The following is an 18,883-nucleotide window of genomic DNA, read 5'->3' as shown; positions in this document are numbered from 1 at the left end:
GGAGCCCAGCTCAAATAAGAGCCTTTTTGTCCACACAAGGGGGGAAAAGAAGTTGCTTGTGCTGTTCAAATCTGTTTTGTTCGAGTGATGATGGATTGATCTGAGAAATCCCATAAAAAGTTAGAGCTGAGTGATGCATTTTAACTGGCTTTGAGTGACAAATGACACAGCAGAAATGTTCTCAGGCCTCTATTGCAAAATAGAGTTTTCATTCATACTTATACTGTGGGATAGTTTGGCAATATGGAAAATTGGGAAAGTGTTAGCAGAGAAGATTGATACCGTGATGCATCATGGCATCTGTATGCTACAGCGGCCACATACCCGTACACAACGTACAGAGTGGAAGGTCCTGAGTAATGCTGGCACATATGCTAAGAGCCTGCTGGCTATACTTTCATATTTAACCCAAAGACATGAAAATTTTATCAATTCTCTTATCTAACCATAGGCAAGAAAAAATAAGTATCTTTACTGAAATATTGCAGTATTTTTTTTTTTTGACTATGCTAAAACTATATGATTGGTTTTTCAGTTATTTCCACAACTTTCTTCACCCTGAAGATAGAAGAGATGAAGAATCCAGTAAGAAGACCTCTGTGTTTCTACTGTATGATTCTTGTTGTGGCAAACTTAAAATGTAATTTCAAAGCCACTCACCGGTATTAGCAGCAGGCAAGAATGATGGGTTTGACTCATTTGCATCTTTCTTACTTCTTACTCCAGTCAAATAAGAACCAGGTAGTATTTTTGAGTGTTTATTTCCACCATCATGTTCATCCAGGTCACATTTCCATTCACATACATCCAAGCTTCTCACAGATCAGACACACATGAAAATATCCCTACGATGATCCACGTTGTAGATGGTAGCTAGATAATAACAGCATCAATCCTGAATTACAGTTGCAATATGATCAAAAAACCTTTTTACACCGCACTTGGCTCTGCCGCAAATCCATACTTCAATTCTAACATCTGTGTCCTAGTGAGCATGTGCAGTGCTTAGTTCAATAGCTAACTAAAACAACAGAACAAATGGATTTTTACAATTAAATCTAATGCCACTTAAGGCCTTACATGAGCAGTAACAGCAACAACCAACAATAACAAATGAAGAACACACTATACACCTACAAACTGAAGTTACCCCATCTTAAGTTCACATTGGCTCCTACAATCCTAGCATCCCTTTCAAAGACACTTCTATTTCCTTTGACTTGCACATAAAGGGAGCCTTGTATTGCATCACAGATGCCTACAGGTAACCAGGGCAACTCTCTAGCAACAGAAAGTGATAATCAATAATGAATACATGGCAGGTCATAGCTCAAGAGCAGGGGAGAGAGGGTGAAATAAACCTTCAGTATCCACATGAGGCACATACACTTTTTGTTTTTTGTTTTTTTGAAAGTCAAGAAAAGGATGTTGATGCTTGAGTTTCCAAGGTCAACTACTCCACGTGACAACAGCCCTGTACGGGTTATGGTATCAGCAGATGGAAGGCAAAAGGAGGGATTGTAGAGATTACATTTTATTTCTACTGTCACAAATCATTTGCATGTGATGTATAGTAGGGAGGAGAGAACCTCATGCAAGTGTTTCAGTCTTGGAGGATGTCATTTTGCCAGCAAGGGCTGAATAGTATACATACTGACAGCCCTCTCTGACAGTGTCTACCCAGCAGGCTACTCTTTATCTGCACACTGAATGCATTCTCCTTTATTTATTCATTCATTTCCACGTGGCCAAGTGCTGTCACTTTGATGAATTGGAGCTGGAGCTGGCCAATTGTTTTCACTCGACGGGACAAGTCTCACACGCTCTGAACTTAAACGTCCTCCTTGTCAGGGTAGCTTTGCCACTCCTGTGCTTTTTAGAAGCCCACATAAGGACTGCCAACGTTTGCACACGTACGCAGACACCAGTCCCCCCATCTGACTTTCCCTGGGGCTTTTCTTATTAGAGTCTTCCTGAGGAATTTGAGGTGCTCATTTCAATTTCATCTCCCGTGCTCACCATGCTTTATGCGAGGTGAAGATTATGAATCCAGGTCCAGTTTCTCACGTGAGCTCTGAGGATGCCATTCTGTGGCAGTGGTTATGTCTTGGAGCTGCTGACTGCGTTGGCCTGTTATAGAGATGCATTTAGGCAGTCAAATGTATTAACATTTTCCAGGAAGATTTGCTAATCACCCCCCCCCCCCCTTTTTTTTTTTCTTTTTTCTTTTTTGTTTTTGACGGGTAGGGGGTGGGGGGTGCATTAAATTGGATTCCACTTTACTGCAATAAACCAGTCTGAAATACTTCTTCTACACTGCAGCATTTATTCTTTTTCAGTGCATATAAAGTGTCACCATGTAAAAGAATGTTCAGGGGAAAATATCACAAATGTCAGAGGTGAAACAGGAAGCAGAGTACAAAGAATGGAGTTAAAAGTGAAGTTAAGTTTATAGCTGTCAGGTTTATATCATCATTAAATTACAACTGTCTCAAGTCAATATGACAACAGTACACTGAAGCAAAGAAAAGTATTCAGCATCTTAACAATAAAGACTTAGCCCACCAAGCTAAGGTGTAGAAATCAGGAGCACATCTATGTATGAACATTTAATGCAGCTGTTAAGTTAAACTGATATAAAATAGAACAGAAACAAGTTAATTTTTAATTTTAAGTGTTGCATGTTACTCCTTCTAATTCCTGTTCAGCTGTGACATTCTCCTGGAGGTCTGCACAAACACTGCGGCTGCATGTCATTTTACGAGGAGATAATCAGGCCCAACATCCTGTCACTGATGACAGGTGATAACACATTTTAAGTCTGCATTTAAGGAAAGGAAAAAGTGTTGAAAATCCATCTCATGTGAGAATGTTATATCTGTTCTCAGTGTCTCCAGGCGACAGAAATCAGCTTATGTTACCGTTTTCAAACTTTCACTCCATGACAGTAACTTAAGCTTGTTCTGCTAGCTCTCCCGAGAAAATGTGTCTCTTATATAACACTGTCTTAGGATTTCACACATCGGTTAATGTAATTATCCTATGTTTTATCTTTTCACTCTTGTCACTATTGTTATTTTGGTATTTAATTGGCTTCTCACTATTAACCTCACAGATGTTTCTACTGACACATAGATAGATGATACACGTAGGATGCATGCTGCAGTTATTGTTTTTTTATGACTACCGATTACAGATATCACAAATGTTTTTCAAATTAGACAGACAGACAGACAGAGAGACAGAGAGACAGATAGATAGATAGATAGATAGATAGATAGATAGATAGATAGATAGATAGATAGATAGATAGATAGATAGATAGATAGATAGATAGATAGATAGATAGATAGATAGATAGATAGATAGATAGATAGATAGATAGATAGATAGATAGATAGATAGATAGATAGATAGATAGATAGATAGATAGATGTTCCTCCTTTGTGCAAGGAGGAACAGGATGAGCACTGCCAGAGCCCTACAAAACAGCCCTACAAGCCACTGGTGTCAATGTAAATGTCAATTTTATTTATATAGCACATTTAAAAACAACAGAGTTGACCAGAGTTATTTACACGTCAACTACAAAATAAGGAAGATAGATCCATAGATCAATAAAATAAATAGAGTAAAACATAAAAACAAATACAATAAACACGATACAATAAATATGACTAACAACAAACTAAAACAAGAGACACCACAACATAAAACCTGATGAGACTCAAACTGAATTTGAATTAAAAGTCAAGGTAAAAAGGTATTATTTTAGAGAGGATTTAAATGACTGTATAGACTCAGCAGTACGAATATAAAGTGGCAGATTATTCCAGTGTCTGGGGGCTGCGACTGACCAAACAATCAGAAACAGACTTCATGAGGGTGGCCTGAAGGCCTGACATCCTCTAGCAGGCCCTGTGCCCTGAGCCAGACTGGCATTTGCCATAGAATACCAGAATTGGCGGGTACACCACTTGCACCCTGTGCTTTTCACAGGTGAGAGCAGGTTCACCCTGAGCACATGTGACAGACATGAAAGCTGTGGAGAACGTTTTGCTGCCTGTAACATCATTCAGCAACGATTGATGGTGGTTCAGTAATGGTCTGGGAAGGCATGTCCATGGAGACCTCTACAGGCTAGTCAACAGCACCCTGACTGCCATTAGGTATCAGGATGAATCCTTGGACTCGCTGTCAGACCCTAAGTGGGTGCTGGGTTCCTCCTGGTGGAGGACAATGCCCAGCCTCATGTGGTGAGAGTATGCAGGCAGTTCCTGGAGGATGAAGGAATTGGTATTATTGACCGGTCCCCACACTCACCTGACCTAAATCCAATAGAACACCTCTGGAAGATTATGTTTTGGTTCATCTGACACCATAGGTAGCACCTCAGACTGTCCAGGAGCTCCAGATTCAGGAAGTCCATACCTAGGAGGAAATTCCCCAGGACACCATCTGTTGTCTCATTAGGTGCATGCCCCAGTGTTGTCAGGTATGCATACAAGCACGTGGGGGTCGTATAAATCACTGTGTACCATTTTGAGTCGCTGCAATGAAATTTCGGCAAAATGGATTAGCCTGCTGCTTCATTTTTTCACTTTGATTTTTGGGGTGTCTTTGAATTCAGCCCTCTGTAGGTTGATAATTTTCATCAAATGATGTGGCCTTTTGTTTCTGACACATTAGCCAGCCCATGTCAATATAGAAATCCAGCATGTTTTTTTTCCAATTGAGTTCTGGTGTGTTTTCAAAGTGTTCCTGTAATTTTTTCAAGCAGTATGTATATCCAAATATACATATATTACCCTGAATTTCAGTCACAGACATGGATTGACTGAACAAAGTGATTTCCACATCAGAAAGTCTGACAGAAACCTAATCTATATGCATGGATTGATGTGCCACTTGGAATGCATAGTCTTCTTTCTCGTCTCATGTGATGGAGGAGAAGATAAAAACAAATTATCTCTTTATTTTTTAAGCATTTTTTTGTGTGTTGCCAGTGCAACAGTAACCATAGTGAGGCCTGCAGATTTGAGGAAACAGTAGAGGGTTGTCTGTCTGGAACTACAGCTGTTATCATCCTTCTCTGGCAATGTCGGCGGGTTGTCGACTTGCGTGAGTTACCTTGGCAAAATGAACAAAGAGTGTGAGATGCCTGAGGAAGCCTCAGCATCATGTGAAATCCCTTTGTTGAGCAGTATTGAACAGAGTCTCACCCAGACATTAGTTCTTTCATGTATCTCTTGCCTGTTCATCCCTCTGTTTTTATCTATGCCAAATGACAATGATGGGCTTATTTGTCATATGACAGACATGAATCACATTATGTCCCTGAGCAGTTATCAACAGATAGGTGCCAAAAAGGGTAGTTAAAGAGAAGGAGAATGGTTACACATACTGTATGATCCATGGTGCTGTTATTGTTTTTTTATGATTAGAAATCACAAATATCCTTGTTTTTCAAATAAAATCATAGACAGACAGACACGTAGTTCTGCACTTGGTGTTTTCAAAAATAAAGCCTTTGCTGGCAAATAAATAATCCACTCCCAAATGATTCCTTATCCTGTGCAGCTCCAGGTAATTTTTCTTCCTCTAAGACTGAAAGGGTAATTAAATGCTGTGTGTGACCAGCATTTACTTAAGTGTTTAACACTTTAACACTAACACTTTTAACTTGAGCAGTTAAAAAGTAAACTAATCCCATTGTCCTTTTGTCACTCACAAAAAGTCAACATATATAAACTAAAAAAAAAAAAAAATGTAGTGCAGCACAGCATAGTGGCAGAACCATTATCACTCAACAGGGATTTATATTTCTAACAGCAAAACAATCAGTTGCCAGACTGTTTTCTCCAAAGAATGGAGCTTTGGCATGTGAAAGCTCCAAGCAGCTAGCTTTAAGTTTTATTTCAGCCTCCGCATCATGGAGGTTTGACAGGGAGCTGAATATGTTTTTTTTTCTTTTCTTTCTTTTTTTTCTTCTTTTGTTGTACTCCCACCCGCTTGAGAGTGGCTGTTTGGGCAAGGTGCAAGGCGTTGTGGGAATGTAGAGCCCCAGCTGCACTTTGCAGATACACAAGCCTGCGCTTTTATGCCCAGACCCATCAAAATGGCCGAGTCAGGCTGCTATCTCCTGGGACTTGCTGCTGCCGTACAGGGGGATTGAAGCTTTTTATGAAGCATTTTCACAGCCAAAGGTGTGCGGAATAGCAGTCAGTGTGCCATTTTCCACAACAAGGGGGGGACTTAACTTCACTGGATGGCTGAAGCTGTAACTGTGCAGGATGTAATTCTGCATCCAATTTGGACGACTAATTGGTCTACACAGGGTAGAGGCTTTGGAGGATTTTACTTAACACAAATGCACATTAAAAAATGAAAATTAAAAAAAGACAATTCCCATTTTCTGGAGAATTATACAAAATGTAGCTAATCATGCTCAAATGAAGTGATGAACTGGGCCAGACTGTTGTTTATTTGGACTTCTGGTTAATGCAGGAGCTGTATATCCTGGGGTAAATTTGCAGAAACCTGAGTATTCACTAAATCATTTGATGTAAAATGCTGTAAATTATACTGTTCTAACAGTTTTTTACACTTTTATACTTCACATTTCTTCGCAGCAGTAATACAGTGATAAAAATAGGGACTAGACTGTATAACAGCTGTAAAAGCATCTTCAAATTTAGCTTAGAGTCTGTGACAATTAACAATCCCTTTGGCCCGTGTGTGATAAATTGCTTCTAGGAGAAGGCCATTTGTTACAGCCTTATCTTTGAGGCTGCTGTTTAGAAGACTGAATTATCCATTATCAGACTGTGCTGGAAATGAGTGGAAACCAAACACAGATTATGGCTTGAGATTTGTGCTATCTTTTACTGGGGTACATTTGCATGGAGCATACCCCATGTTTGGGTGTCCAATCGCAGTCTTTTTGACAGAGCCACAGACACCCCCAGGAAAATATTCCACTCCATAAGCAAAAGATACTGTAGAGTCTTTGACTGTACAGAATAATAAAATATTTTAAAGTTGTGAAAATTTAAAACAATAGTCGATGTGGTTATAAATTATGCAGCTACGGTATTCCATTCTGTTGCTGAAATTTTGCACAAAATATATGTGCAAAATATTCCTCCAGAAACTTTAAAACATTTAGAAACTATTCAGTTCAACAAACAAGTCCACAACTTACTTGCCACCAAAACTAATGTTCTCCCAAGACTGTCACCTTTACTTTGGGCAGTGATATGGACTGCTATTGCTGCAGTGATGTAGATGCTGTCCATGGTGCTGATGTGTCAATCATCTGTGTGGCAGTTCTGCCATCCAGTGGCCAACTGTACGAACTCCATGTTGCTTCCTGGAACTAAGTTCTTTGTTCCTACCCGAGCGATAAAAGTTGTTGCACTCTGAATGCATTTCGTTCTGTTCCCGTTTTGTAAGTGTTACTATTTTGTCTTTTACTTTACAGCAGAGGTATATGTGTACCACCACACACAGCAGGGCTGAAACGTTTTAGCCAGCGTAAGGTCAAAATGTCGCGATGTTAAATTCGTAATTTGCTGCTTTCAGGTTGCGGCTTCAGCCTCTTATTAGCTTTAGCTCTCCCAGAGATGCTAGCTTGCGAATTAACTCCATTTCTCCGATGCAAAGTTTAAATCATGGATTTAACTTGTATTCTAAACTTAATATAAATGACAGCATGTTTAGCTTCATGAAAACAGAACAGCTTTAATCTACCTTGTGTGGAAATTTTAAAAGGTAAATAAATATTTCTTCCTGAACAACGTGTCACTTCTATTTGCAGCGGTGTTTAACAATTAATACGGGTAAAATGTAAATGTAATGTACGCCTACAGATACTGCTGTGCAATATTAAGTTACGTGTTTTGTCAGTCACACTGCAGAGTGGAGCATTATGCTTGCGGATCGCAAGGTCATGTCCTATATTTTTCTACCTTGTTATCCAGCCGATGGATTGACATCAACCGACAGAGATGCTGCTGAAAGATCTGCCCAGAGAGGCCCTGATGCGGCCGCTGTCTAGGAATGAAGTGGTAGGCATGTTAGTGAGGTTGACCGTCTTTGGTGCAGCCACGTACTACAGCATCAAATGGGTCTTGGATGCAATGGATCCTACCTCCAAACAGAAAAACCAAGCCAAGAAAAGGGTATGACATGCTTCAGCACACAATATCAACACGTAATCTGTGAAATACTGTAGCCTCAGGGTGCATTCTGCTGTAATAGGCGTTTTCCTGGCTCATAACGCACTAAGCATGATCTGTTATTGTACACTCAAAACAATGATTGTGTCTTGTTATATATGTATGAAATTAATACATTTCCTTATTTCATTCTGACTGATTAACATATATCATGATAGCATAAATTAAATTCAAATTAGCACAATATTGATCATTCTGTGTCTTCAGCTAAGTTGTGTTTCCTGACTCTCCAGGCAGAACAGCTGATGAAGACAATTGGTGTTGAGGGGGTCAAACTAACAGAATATGAGATGAGCATTGCATCTCATCTAGTTGATCCACTAACTATGAAGGTAACAGGTGTCATCGTCAATCCATGACACTGAGATTATAAAGCGCAGTGATGTGTTTATTCCTTTTTTTTTTTTTTCTTTTTTTTTTTTAATCATTGGATTTTACCTGGAAGAACTCAGAGATTTTGGCATTACTCTACTTTCCTGCAGGTGTCCTGGAGAGATATAGCAGGTCTGGATGAGGTTATCAATGAGCTTCAAGACACGGTCATCTTGCCCTTTCAGAAAAGACATCTTCTGGTGAATTCCAAACTCTTTCAGCCTCCCAAAGGTACCACAGCATGTAATCTAATCTAATATGAAAGTATTATGATCAGATTTTACTCAGAATTTTTAAAGGGGAGCTGTTATGCTTTTTACCCCTCGTGGGGTATTGTCGTCACCCTGCTGGGCGTGCAGGCAAGTTTCAACATTGTAAATGCAATAACCCAGAGAACAATGTTCAAATTGATACCATAGGTGCATCTACTAAAAATCTTGGACAAGTTTTATTCTCGGCGACATTGGCCTCAAGGTCAGAGGTGCCAATCACAGACAGTATTCTCAGTGGTTTATATTTATCATGATTTTAGCATTTCTTGTTCCTGGTTCTTACTTAGCCATTTGCTTTTGAATTCATGTGGTGAATAAAGTCACTGAGGTCCATATGGACCCCATTCAGTAGATCTTAATGGGGTCCATATGGACCCCATTAAGATCTACTGAGACCTGGAAATTATGCTTTCTAAAACTTGTACTTCCAGGGGATTTTTGCCACCTAAAGATTTTACTGCCAGGAGACTGAGGGGGAGCACTGGCAGCTGACAGTATTTTTATTATTTCCGTCATGTCAATACTGTTAAATTATGGATGCTTATATGAAGCATGCCAAAGTGTCAAATAATGATAATGACAGTGCATGTACAAGTGGTCCCTCAAACTGCTCTAAATAGGCACTGACAATGGATGAACTGAGGGGCTGCACCAGGGTCCTGTATAAGATAAGGATATTTTTAACTGTGAGTCATGCATAGCTACTGTAGTAGTATCCATTGATCCAGCTGCAAACAAGCTTAATAAGTTCCCTTTAAGGCACATAAAAGGATCAGATGTGACATTCACAGAAATACAGTTAAACATGGTTAAAACACTTACGTTCAAAATTAGTTTTAGGATGTTTTCATGTATAACAGATTAACCGTGTCAGAACTACAGCTCCCCTTTTCATTATGTTGTCTTTGCCACTGAGTCGCGCAACAGCTGAACACTGCACAGGGAAGTTATTGAGAACAAAGCTGCTGAGCTTCATAATGAATCCAGCATCATCAGATCTGTCAGAGCTATATTTTTATTTTCAGCTAAAACCCAATTTCATTTTCTCTGGAGGATTGACATTTTTCTAATACGTAATGGATTGTTACAGTTAGTTTTCAGTTTTGCAGCTTGAACTGAAGAATACGACCAGTTGGAAACCAGTTGACTCAACTTCCCTGTTGCAAAAAGACACATCAAGGACAAGTTGAGGTCATCAGTGCACATTGACTCAGATTGAGTGCGTGTTGGCAATCTGCCTGGGTTTGTGTCCTTAATGAGACAGCAAGTATTTGCAAACATCGCCAGTCTGTGTGAGTGTGATTTCCTGTCAATCCAAGTCAGACTGTGATTATTTGGAGAAATGTTACCTCCCACCAGGCATCCTGTGCAATCAGCTAGAAGTCGTCACTGCAACTACTTCCAATGAGTCGCCAAATGTGAAAAAATTAAATGTAGTCATAGAACAACCTTTGATTTTTTCCTAGTTGCAAAGAGGTTGCCATCCTGTTTTTACTCTGGTGCAGGGGTGTCAAACCCAATCAAAGAACCGGCCTAAACTGAAACACAGTCTAAGTTGTGGGCCAAACTGAACAGTCTAAAACTGACAATATTTTAATCAGCAATATGAATTTGAATGTTTTTCCTCAACACATTAAATAAAATATAAAATTAGATTTTTCTTCAAAAATAACATCAGGGAATGAGAATATTTCAAGCTGATGAAAATTAGCTAATTTTCCAGATAAAAACTGTGATGTGATATCAGTAAAAAGTGCAGAAACAAGAAAGTCTCTGGAGCTTGAAAAAAGGGCGACTGGACTACTTTTTGTTTCTTGAAGACGTTTCTCCTCTCATTGGAAAGCCTTCTTCAGTTCTCAAACCAAAAGGTGGAGAAACCCAGGTATTTAAGCCCCAGTGGGCGTAGTCTCCTGGAGGTGGTTGTGACGCTCTATTGTTCATGTGTATAATCACATGTGCCAAGGTGCGAAAGGAGGCATGGGTCATTACAATCAGTGGTTTTGGGTGAAACCAATTTGGGATTTCGCCCAACTGTATCAAGTGACCTATTGAGGTCACCTGAACAAAGGTGTGAATGGGGGTTGAGGCACCTGTGGAGGGAGCTCAGGAGAGCACTGTAAGCGGGGGGAAAGTTGGTGACATAATCCACCTCCTCTGTTCAATAATGGATGTTCATAGATGGCTTCTTTCTCTTTCAAACCATCTGTGAACATTGGCATCCTCAAAAGAGTGCCCTTTCTCCTTTAGATGCAGATGTACAGCTGAGTCTTGTCCTGTTGAGGTGGCTCTTCTATGTTGTGCCATTCGTTTGTGAAAAGGCTGTTTGTTTTCTCTTCAGTGTAGAGTTCTCAGCACTCTTCACTGCACTGGACAGCATGCACTACGTTGCTTATCTTGTGTTTGGGGGTTTTGTCCTTGGGATATGGAGAGAGAATAAGAATGACAAGCAGAACAACATTGTCGTCCCTTATGTGGCAGGCTTGTCAGAGATACTCAGAAGAATTCTCTCTAAGCATGGCATCCCAGTATACTTCAAATATAGTCACACTCAAAGGCAAAAATATGTAGTATAAGTGGTGGGAGCGCTATTTATTGGCAGGCCATTACTAATAGCTATAATTAATTATCTCACGGGCCAGATATAATGATATCACGGGCCGGTTCTGACCCATGGGCCTTGAGTGTGACACAAGTGCTCTAGTATGACTGAGCCATTAGGTGAATGGGATTTATTCTGGGGTTTTTTTTAGTTTAAAAAAATACATTCAGAAAACCTATATTCAATATAAGTTTCTAGTAACAGTGTTGGCTTTGTTCTTTGCTTATTTTACCTTTTTTCAGTATTCAGTTTGATTTTTCCTAAAATATATGTTAAGTTAAATTGAGATTAGTCATTTTGCCCAATGTAGCTCTGTGCATGTTTGGGATCACGTGTGCCCTTTAAATTCATACTCAAAAATTTGTAGATCTATAACAATGAGAACAAAGTCCTGTTTTTTTCAACATGCACACTAATGTTTTGCATCAAATACTACCCAGCATGAAAGACCAGTTTGTCTTTTTACCATTATCTGCCTAATTATTGTCAAAATCTACCCAGTACATAATGGTTCTGTGTTTGTGTTTGTCTGTGTTCTCCCAGGCCACAGTTGTAAATAAGAACATGTTCTTAATCTGTCTGCCTGGTTAAATAAAGGTTTAAGTTGTGTGCCAAAAAGCACTTGACAAGATTTATCCACTTGACAGCGAAGGATCTCTGAGAGGAATGTTGTACTTTCTGTGGCGAGACTTTACTGCTCGGCACAAAGCTTTACAGCGTTTCAGGATGAGTCAGCTTCCAAAATTAGCTGCTTTGGAACTCAAGTTCAATCTTTAGACTTCAGGCTTTGTTTGCATCACATAGCTTTAAAAAAAAAAAACATGCTTCTGGGAAGAGATCGATTAAGCCTGGCCAAATATGGTACACGTGTTACAAACGCCCAAATTAGGAAAGAAACTCTCAGCGCAGTTGCCAGTGAAGATTAAAATGAATTACAAACTATATAAACTGCAAAAGTGAGAGTAAAGATCTGTATTTTGTTTTTGTTCAGACATTACAAGACGTTATGAAAACCAATGAATTCTAAAACTTTTACTTTTTTGTCCTTACAGGTGTTTTATTGTTTGGTCCTCCGGGTTGTGGTAAGACCATGATTGCCAAGGCAACAGCCAGAGCATCGGGATGCAGGTTTATCAACCTTCAGGCCTCCACGCTGACTGACATGTGGTACGGCGAATCACAGAAGCTGACTGCCGCGGTCTTCTCGTTAGCTGTCAAAATTCAGCCTTGTATCATCTTCATTGATGAGATTGGTAAGCTTCACTTGCAGGACACATGTCAAAAGTGTAGCATGTTAGTTTATTGCACCGTTGTGTGATGTGACCAATCTTAATTTTCATTTATTTAGACATGAAGGATATTGTTCAGAACGGATTACATTCTTTCCATGGTTTCTAAGTGGATTTATTGACCTTGTGATTGACATTGTAGCACCTTCAATAGCTGTAATTCACACAGAATCTAAAGTGTATCATGTCTTTCTGTTAATCTTGACTTTAATCCTATGAGTTCAATATGTATGCAAATTGTAATAAGTTGGCCTGGTCTGAGGCACTCATTGGCCCCACATGCTGTGTAATAGCAACTGCTGCAGTTCCAACTGCTGGCTGTGTTAGCGAGCTGGCCAAATTAGCTAGATTAGTTTTGTTTAAATATTGTCTGCGTGCTGTGTTAGAATCATTTCTAAGGAATCGCTCCAGTATCGACCACGAGGCCACAGCTATGATGAAAGCCCAGTTCATGAGTCTGTGGGATGGCCTGGACACCTCCTCGACCACCCAGGTAATGCAACCAGAATGCTTTTTTACACTGCAATGTATCTGCCAGATTAAACACATTTGTAATGGAGCAGGTAGTTGTTTTAGAATAATGTGTTCATTGTGATTTTTTTATTATTTAGGTTATGATTATGGGAGCCACGAACAGGCCGCAAGACGTGGATCCAGCCATTCTTCGCAGGATGCCCACAACTTTTCATATCGGCCTGCCGGTAAGATGTGTACACATACACCAGCAGCCTATAGTCTGTCTACAGTTAGGTCTGTACATTTTTGGATAGTGACATATTTTTTTTGTATCTGTACAACACCACAGTGGATTTTAAATCAATCAAGTGATTGAAGTGCAGACTTTAACTTCAACTTCAGTTCAAGGGCTTTAACACAGAAGCATTACATTCATAGTTAAGGAATCACAGCCAAGGTGCAAACCATTGTTTACACTCAAAAACAAGAAGACCAGATTAGACTTTGCCAGAAAGCATCAGAAAGAGCCTGCACACAGAAGGAGTGAAACAGCTCCGAAGCATACAACATTATCTGTCAAACATGACAGGGGCATTGTTATGGCATGGGTACGTATTGCTTCCAGTGGAACCTGGACACTATTGTTTATTGATCATGTAAATTAGCTGGTTGAATTCTGAAATGTACATGGCTATACTCTCTGCTCAGATTCAGACAAATGCTGTAAAACTGATTTGACAGCGCTCCACGGTGCAAATGGATGATGACCCAAAGCATTCTGCAAAAGCAACCCATGAGTTTCTCAAGGCTTCAGTTGCAAAGTCAGTCACTTGATGTCAACCCAACAGAGCACTAAAGACAAAACTGAACGGGTATCCCAAAAACCCACCAAACCCCCCTGCAGCTCTAAGGCACTTTCGTGTTGGCTTCACAGTGTTGGCTTTTTAGCTACATCCATCCTTTGTACTGTCTGTGGCTGGAGCGGTTAAACTAATGCTAGTTCTGAGGCAAGCAACAACCGGCAGGAGCAAATAATGTGTTCACTGGCATATGACAATCTGCCCAGTATATGAAAGAGTTAACTAAATAACCAGTGTATGGAATATCCATAGAGAATCCACTCGCTGCCTGATAAACAGGGAACCATCCCTGAAAATGAGACACACACACACACACACACACACCCATCTCGGCAGCCTCAAACTCAACATTGTACTTTCTCAGGTTTCCAGCTGTACATCCACTGAGTTTGAAGTAGATCACTTGTCAAAATTAGAGAACAGCCAAGCAGGCACATACAGAGATTCCTCAGTTTGTAAGGGAGATCCATGCACTTGAATATAACTTGTGATAAACTAATTCATTACAAACCAAACTGAATTCAGAGGCTAGACGGCACAATGCTTTACTTCCCTAAGAACAACTATCCTCTCTTTGCAGAACACAAGGCAAAGAGAAGACATCCTGAGGCTCATCTTGGCAGGAGAAAATGTAAGATGATTTCTTTTTATCCTAGTCAACCGCAGAAGAAATTGTTCTGCCCTGCTGTTATTGTGCCATTATCATAGACTCATTTCACACCTGTATTTCCACTGTCATTTCACATTAAAATGAATCAGATCACCCATGATTACTTGGCACTTGATTGACAGCAACAAGCACAGTTCAAAGATTAGTGACAGCTCAGTTCTGTATAATCATCTCACATTGCTTGATGTCTTTTTCTGCTCAGCTGAGCAATGCCATCAATCTGAAGGAGATTGCAGAGAAGACAGAAGGCTACTCTGGGAGTGACCTCCGGGAGCTCTGCCGCGATGCTGCCATGTACCGAGTACGAGACTATGTCCGCAAGGAGCAGATGAGGCAGATCGCTCAGCAGCTACAGGACTGCCAGGAGGAGGAAAAGTATGACTCATATTCAGACTCATCACCCACAAGATTTCACAGCACTTGTGTCCACTGAGCTTCAGTGACACTTTGTGACTAAGGCACATATTAATTTGACTGATGTGTCTACTGGTACATGGCCTTACATTCAACTTAATATTCCCACAAATAAACCATTACATCCAGTTTTCTTCAAAAATATTCAAGCTTTTTCACAGCTTCAAGACGACACAATAGCAGTGATTATAATAAAACAATGATACCAATTAAAATGATTACATTCTGACTCTTTACATATACAACTGTCAGCATCACGCAGTACTGTTATTAAACTAGACACTCTTAGAAATGGATGATTGATTTTTTTATTTTCTGAGCATATATAAAAGACTTATAGAAAAGATGTATAAAAATCTCTGATCTGGGTAACCCTTTGTTCAGCTGTTGCTAAGCGACTATTGAAACTGCTGTTGGTGCAAGCTATTGTTGCTGAAAGAATATTTTTAAGTTTTGAGAACTCTGAGCAAACACGCTCATGGATGAGCTCTTTCTGATTATAATACCAAGGAGAAGAATCTGGAGGTTAAAGAAAATAGCGAAGGCTCTTAACCCCGTCACTGTGGTCCTCAGTAATCATTGGTTCAGTGAGACAGATGTTGTTTAAAAAAAAAAAATTGTTACAGCATATTTTTTTCTTTTATGTCAAAAACAGCTTATGTTAGTGATAAATTTGCAGAAAACGTTTGTGAATTTTCTATGACCTAAAACATTATCAGATCTTAAAGCAAGCCCTAAAATCAGAAAAAGGCAAACCAATTAAAATTATTCATTAATTTATTGAGTAGGAATTATCCACTATTACCGATCTGTGAGGGGTGTATATGTGTGCAGTATTTGGTGTGACCCCCTTCTGCAAAATAATGGCAGCAAACCATTTCTGGTAACTGACAATCAGTCCTGCACGTCCACTTGGATGAATCTTCAAAACAGCTTCATCTCTGGGATGTGGAGTTCTCGCAATTGCTCGCCTCAGATCCTTCCACAGCCTTTACATTGAGTGCAGTTGGATTTGGGCCATTCCAAAACATAAACTTTATAATTCTTTATCCATTCTCTGGGTAAAATACTTGCATGCTGAGGGTTGTTGTCTTGCTGCATGGCCCACTTTCTCTTCAGACCTTGGACAGATGTCCTGACATTTTCCATTACAATCTGACATTGAAATTCAAAATTCATTGCTCCGTCTTGGCCCAGATGCTGAGAAACAGAAACAGATCGTGACAGGATCATTATGTTTCACAGATGGAATTTGGTTATGTTGGAATGCAGCTTTTCCCTCTCTCCTGACAGAAAGCTTTTTATTTGAACCACAAAAAAAAAACAGCTATTTTGGTCTCATCTGTCAACAAAACATTGTTCCAAAAGCTTTCTGGCATTTCTGTGTGATCTTTAACAAACTGCTGACGGGCAGCAGTGTTCTCTTTGCAGAGTGACGTGCAGCCCTCCCATGCACACCACTGTCATTGGGTTTTCCCCTGATGGTGGCAATGTGAGAGATCATTTTCTACTTTTAGGATTTATGTGGAAATATATAAATTTCTAAATGGTTCTCAAACTTTCTCCTGCAGCTGTAGTACATCTTGTACACAGTGTGCAGCATGGAAGTATAGCCCTGCTATTAGGCCTCAGTGCCTGACCTCTGATCTCTTGTGTCCTTGGCTGCAGACCTGTGGATGAGCAGCGGTTGCGACCAGTCACTCAGCTGGACCTCCTCTTTGGCCTGGACAAAATGAAGGAATCAAAGAAAGCGACAACCTTCATGTTACCCACCATATCAGAGGTTGCTCTGGATTAAGCACCATCTGTGGACCACTTTGGCAGAGCAAATTCTTCCCACCTTTGTCCACAGTGTGTTCCAAATTGCCAAGCAGAGACTCTGAGACTATTAGAGGTGCAGTTGGAACAGGAAGCAGACAGGCATCCTTTTCCTAAACTTTGCTTCCCAGACAGAGAGTTCTTCTGAGCATGCTTATCTTCAGGATACACGCCATGTGTACAGTTACAGAATATTTAGAAATATGAAGTCAGTCTCCTGTGAAGAACATTCAAGGGCACTGTAACAGTTTGTTTAGATGAATACAAAACAAAGACCATAAATATTTTAAAATTACAAAAATGATGCTACCTGCTGTAAGATTTCATACATCACCCTACCACTGACTTACAGATGATGATGACGTGAGGGGACTTTAGACTCACGAGTCAGTCACAGTGTGTTTTCAGACTAGGATAATCCTTCGAGTGCCCTTTTTCTTTGCTGATTTCCAAATCAGCTTTTACATCAGCTTTTGTTTGTTTTTTGGGTTAAAAAAGACCATTTAAATCACTGTACGCTGATATTATCCCAGCACTCTGGAAGAAACGAGTCAGCTCGCTTTGATGCTGTCAAGTCACACGTGGTATATCCTCTGCAGAAGAGCTTGTATGATAGCAAATGACTTCGTAACGTCAAATTTCCAAGTAACAAAGTGTCTAGCCAAGGCTAGCAGTTGCAGGAGAAATTATGAGAAAATTATGCACGCATTGCTCTTCTAAACAGCAGATTTAAGTCCGCCCCCTCTGTCATCTTTCTTGAACCCTGTTACATTAAGATGGAAGTAACTGTTGCTTTGTTTTGGTTAATGTACCCATATTTCTCTTGTAAAAGTGGTCATATTTTGTTTTCTCATGGCTGATTATCAATCTTTGGTTTTGTTTTTATTTTGTGTGTTTATTTTGTTATTATTTTGGGGGGTGGCTGGTTGCATCCTTACCTTGGAAAGTAAGAAGAGAATGCATGTACCTCATTTGATGCTGTAGTTATGTGACACTCATGTACCGTTGCTGCTCCCAAGGAGCATTATGAAGAATATTTCTTTTGAAATTGCTTTAACGTGGAACTGTTAAATGCATGTTTTTAGGTGTAAAATATACCGGAAGGTTCATAGGTATTTGGATAGTGACAGTTCTTGTAATTTGGCTGCTGCACATCACTACCATAGGTTTGAAATGAAGCACTGGAGATGCGATAGACCATGTTGCAAACCCTTTTAGATCTAAAGCCATTTTAATATCTTAATTTCAACAGGTTCAAAAGTAGAAGTAGATAGAAATATTTTTTTCATCCATTTACAGCAGTTATTGCACAGTTTTAAAGCTGTTTATGATAATAGATATAATAGAAATCTGTACACAATTTGGGAAAACATTGTTCTTTTGAGGGAAAATATTGTGTAGAGACTACTTTGTTTTGTCATTGGGATTCTGTCTTACTGTATTGTACTCGATCTACTCTTGGTCCCTCTGTCCTATTTTCTTCTTCACATTTCTCAGCTGCACTCATTTATCAGTGAAAAAAAATCACGTATAAGCAGAAAATGTAAATTAACTATTAGGATTGCTGATCATAAAGATTAGATGCATATTATTACTCTCTGCACCCCTGTTCTCCTTCACCCCTCTGTTCTTTACTTCACTCCTACACCCCTTTTCTCTCTTTCTTACATTTCAAACTTAAAGGAGATTTTTCATTCTCGTGAAATGAACATTTAAGGTAGCGTGAAGCCTGAGCTTTTGGCTATTAGGGTTTACTTATACACACTGACCTCATTGCTTGAAACTCTGGTCACGTTTGATATTGGCATCCAGTACTGTGACAAATATATATATATATATATATATATATATATATATATATATATATATATATATATATGACAGGAAAAAAAG

The 18,883-nt window shown here is 39.6% G+C and overlaps 1 protein-coding gene across 1 annotated transcript; it reads left to right on the top strand.

Moving 5' to 3' along the window:
• The first annotated feature begins 7,385 nt into the window (after nucleotides 1-7,385).
• Nucleotides 7,386-18,805, top strand: atad1a (ATPase family AAA domain containing 1a). Its single transcript, XM_030736892.1, has 10 exons — nucleotides 7,386-7,450; nucleotides 7,983-8,183; nucleotides 8,474-8,572; nucleotides 8,723-8,843; nucleotides 12,536-12,736; nucleotides 13,159-13,265; nucleotides 13,384-13,473; nucleotides 14,669-14,719; nucleotides 14,961-15,133; nucleotides 16,841-18,805. The coding sequence occupies exons 2-10, from the start codon at nucleotides 8,010-8,012 to the stop codon at nucleotides 16,968-16,970; spliced, it is 1,146 nt and encodes a 381-aa protein (XP_030592752.1). The 5' UTR covers nucleotides 7,386-7,450; nucleotides 7,983-8,009; the 3' UTR covers nucleotides 16,971-18,805.
• Nucleotides 18,806-18,883: the final 78 nt, after the last annotated feature.

The sequence above is a fragment of the Archocentrus centrarchus genome, chromosome 9, assembly GCF_007364275.1.
Source record: "Archocentrus centrarchus isolate MPI-CPG fArcCen1 chromosome 9, fArcCen1, whole genome shotgun sequence".
In the NCBI taxonomy this organism is placed as follows: domain Eukaryota; kingdom Metazoa; phylum Chordata; class Actinopteri; order Cichliformes; family Cichlidae; genus Archocentrus; species Archocentrus centrarchus.
Note: the sequence above shows the minus strand (reverse complement) of the source record. Positions and strands in the feature narration are given on the sequence as shown.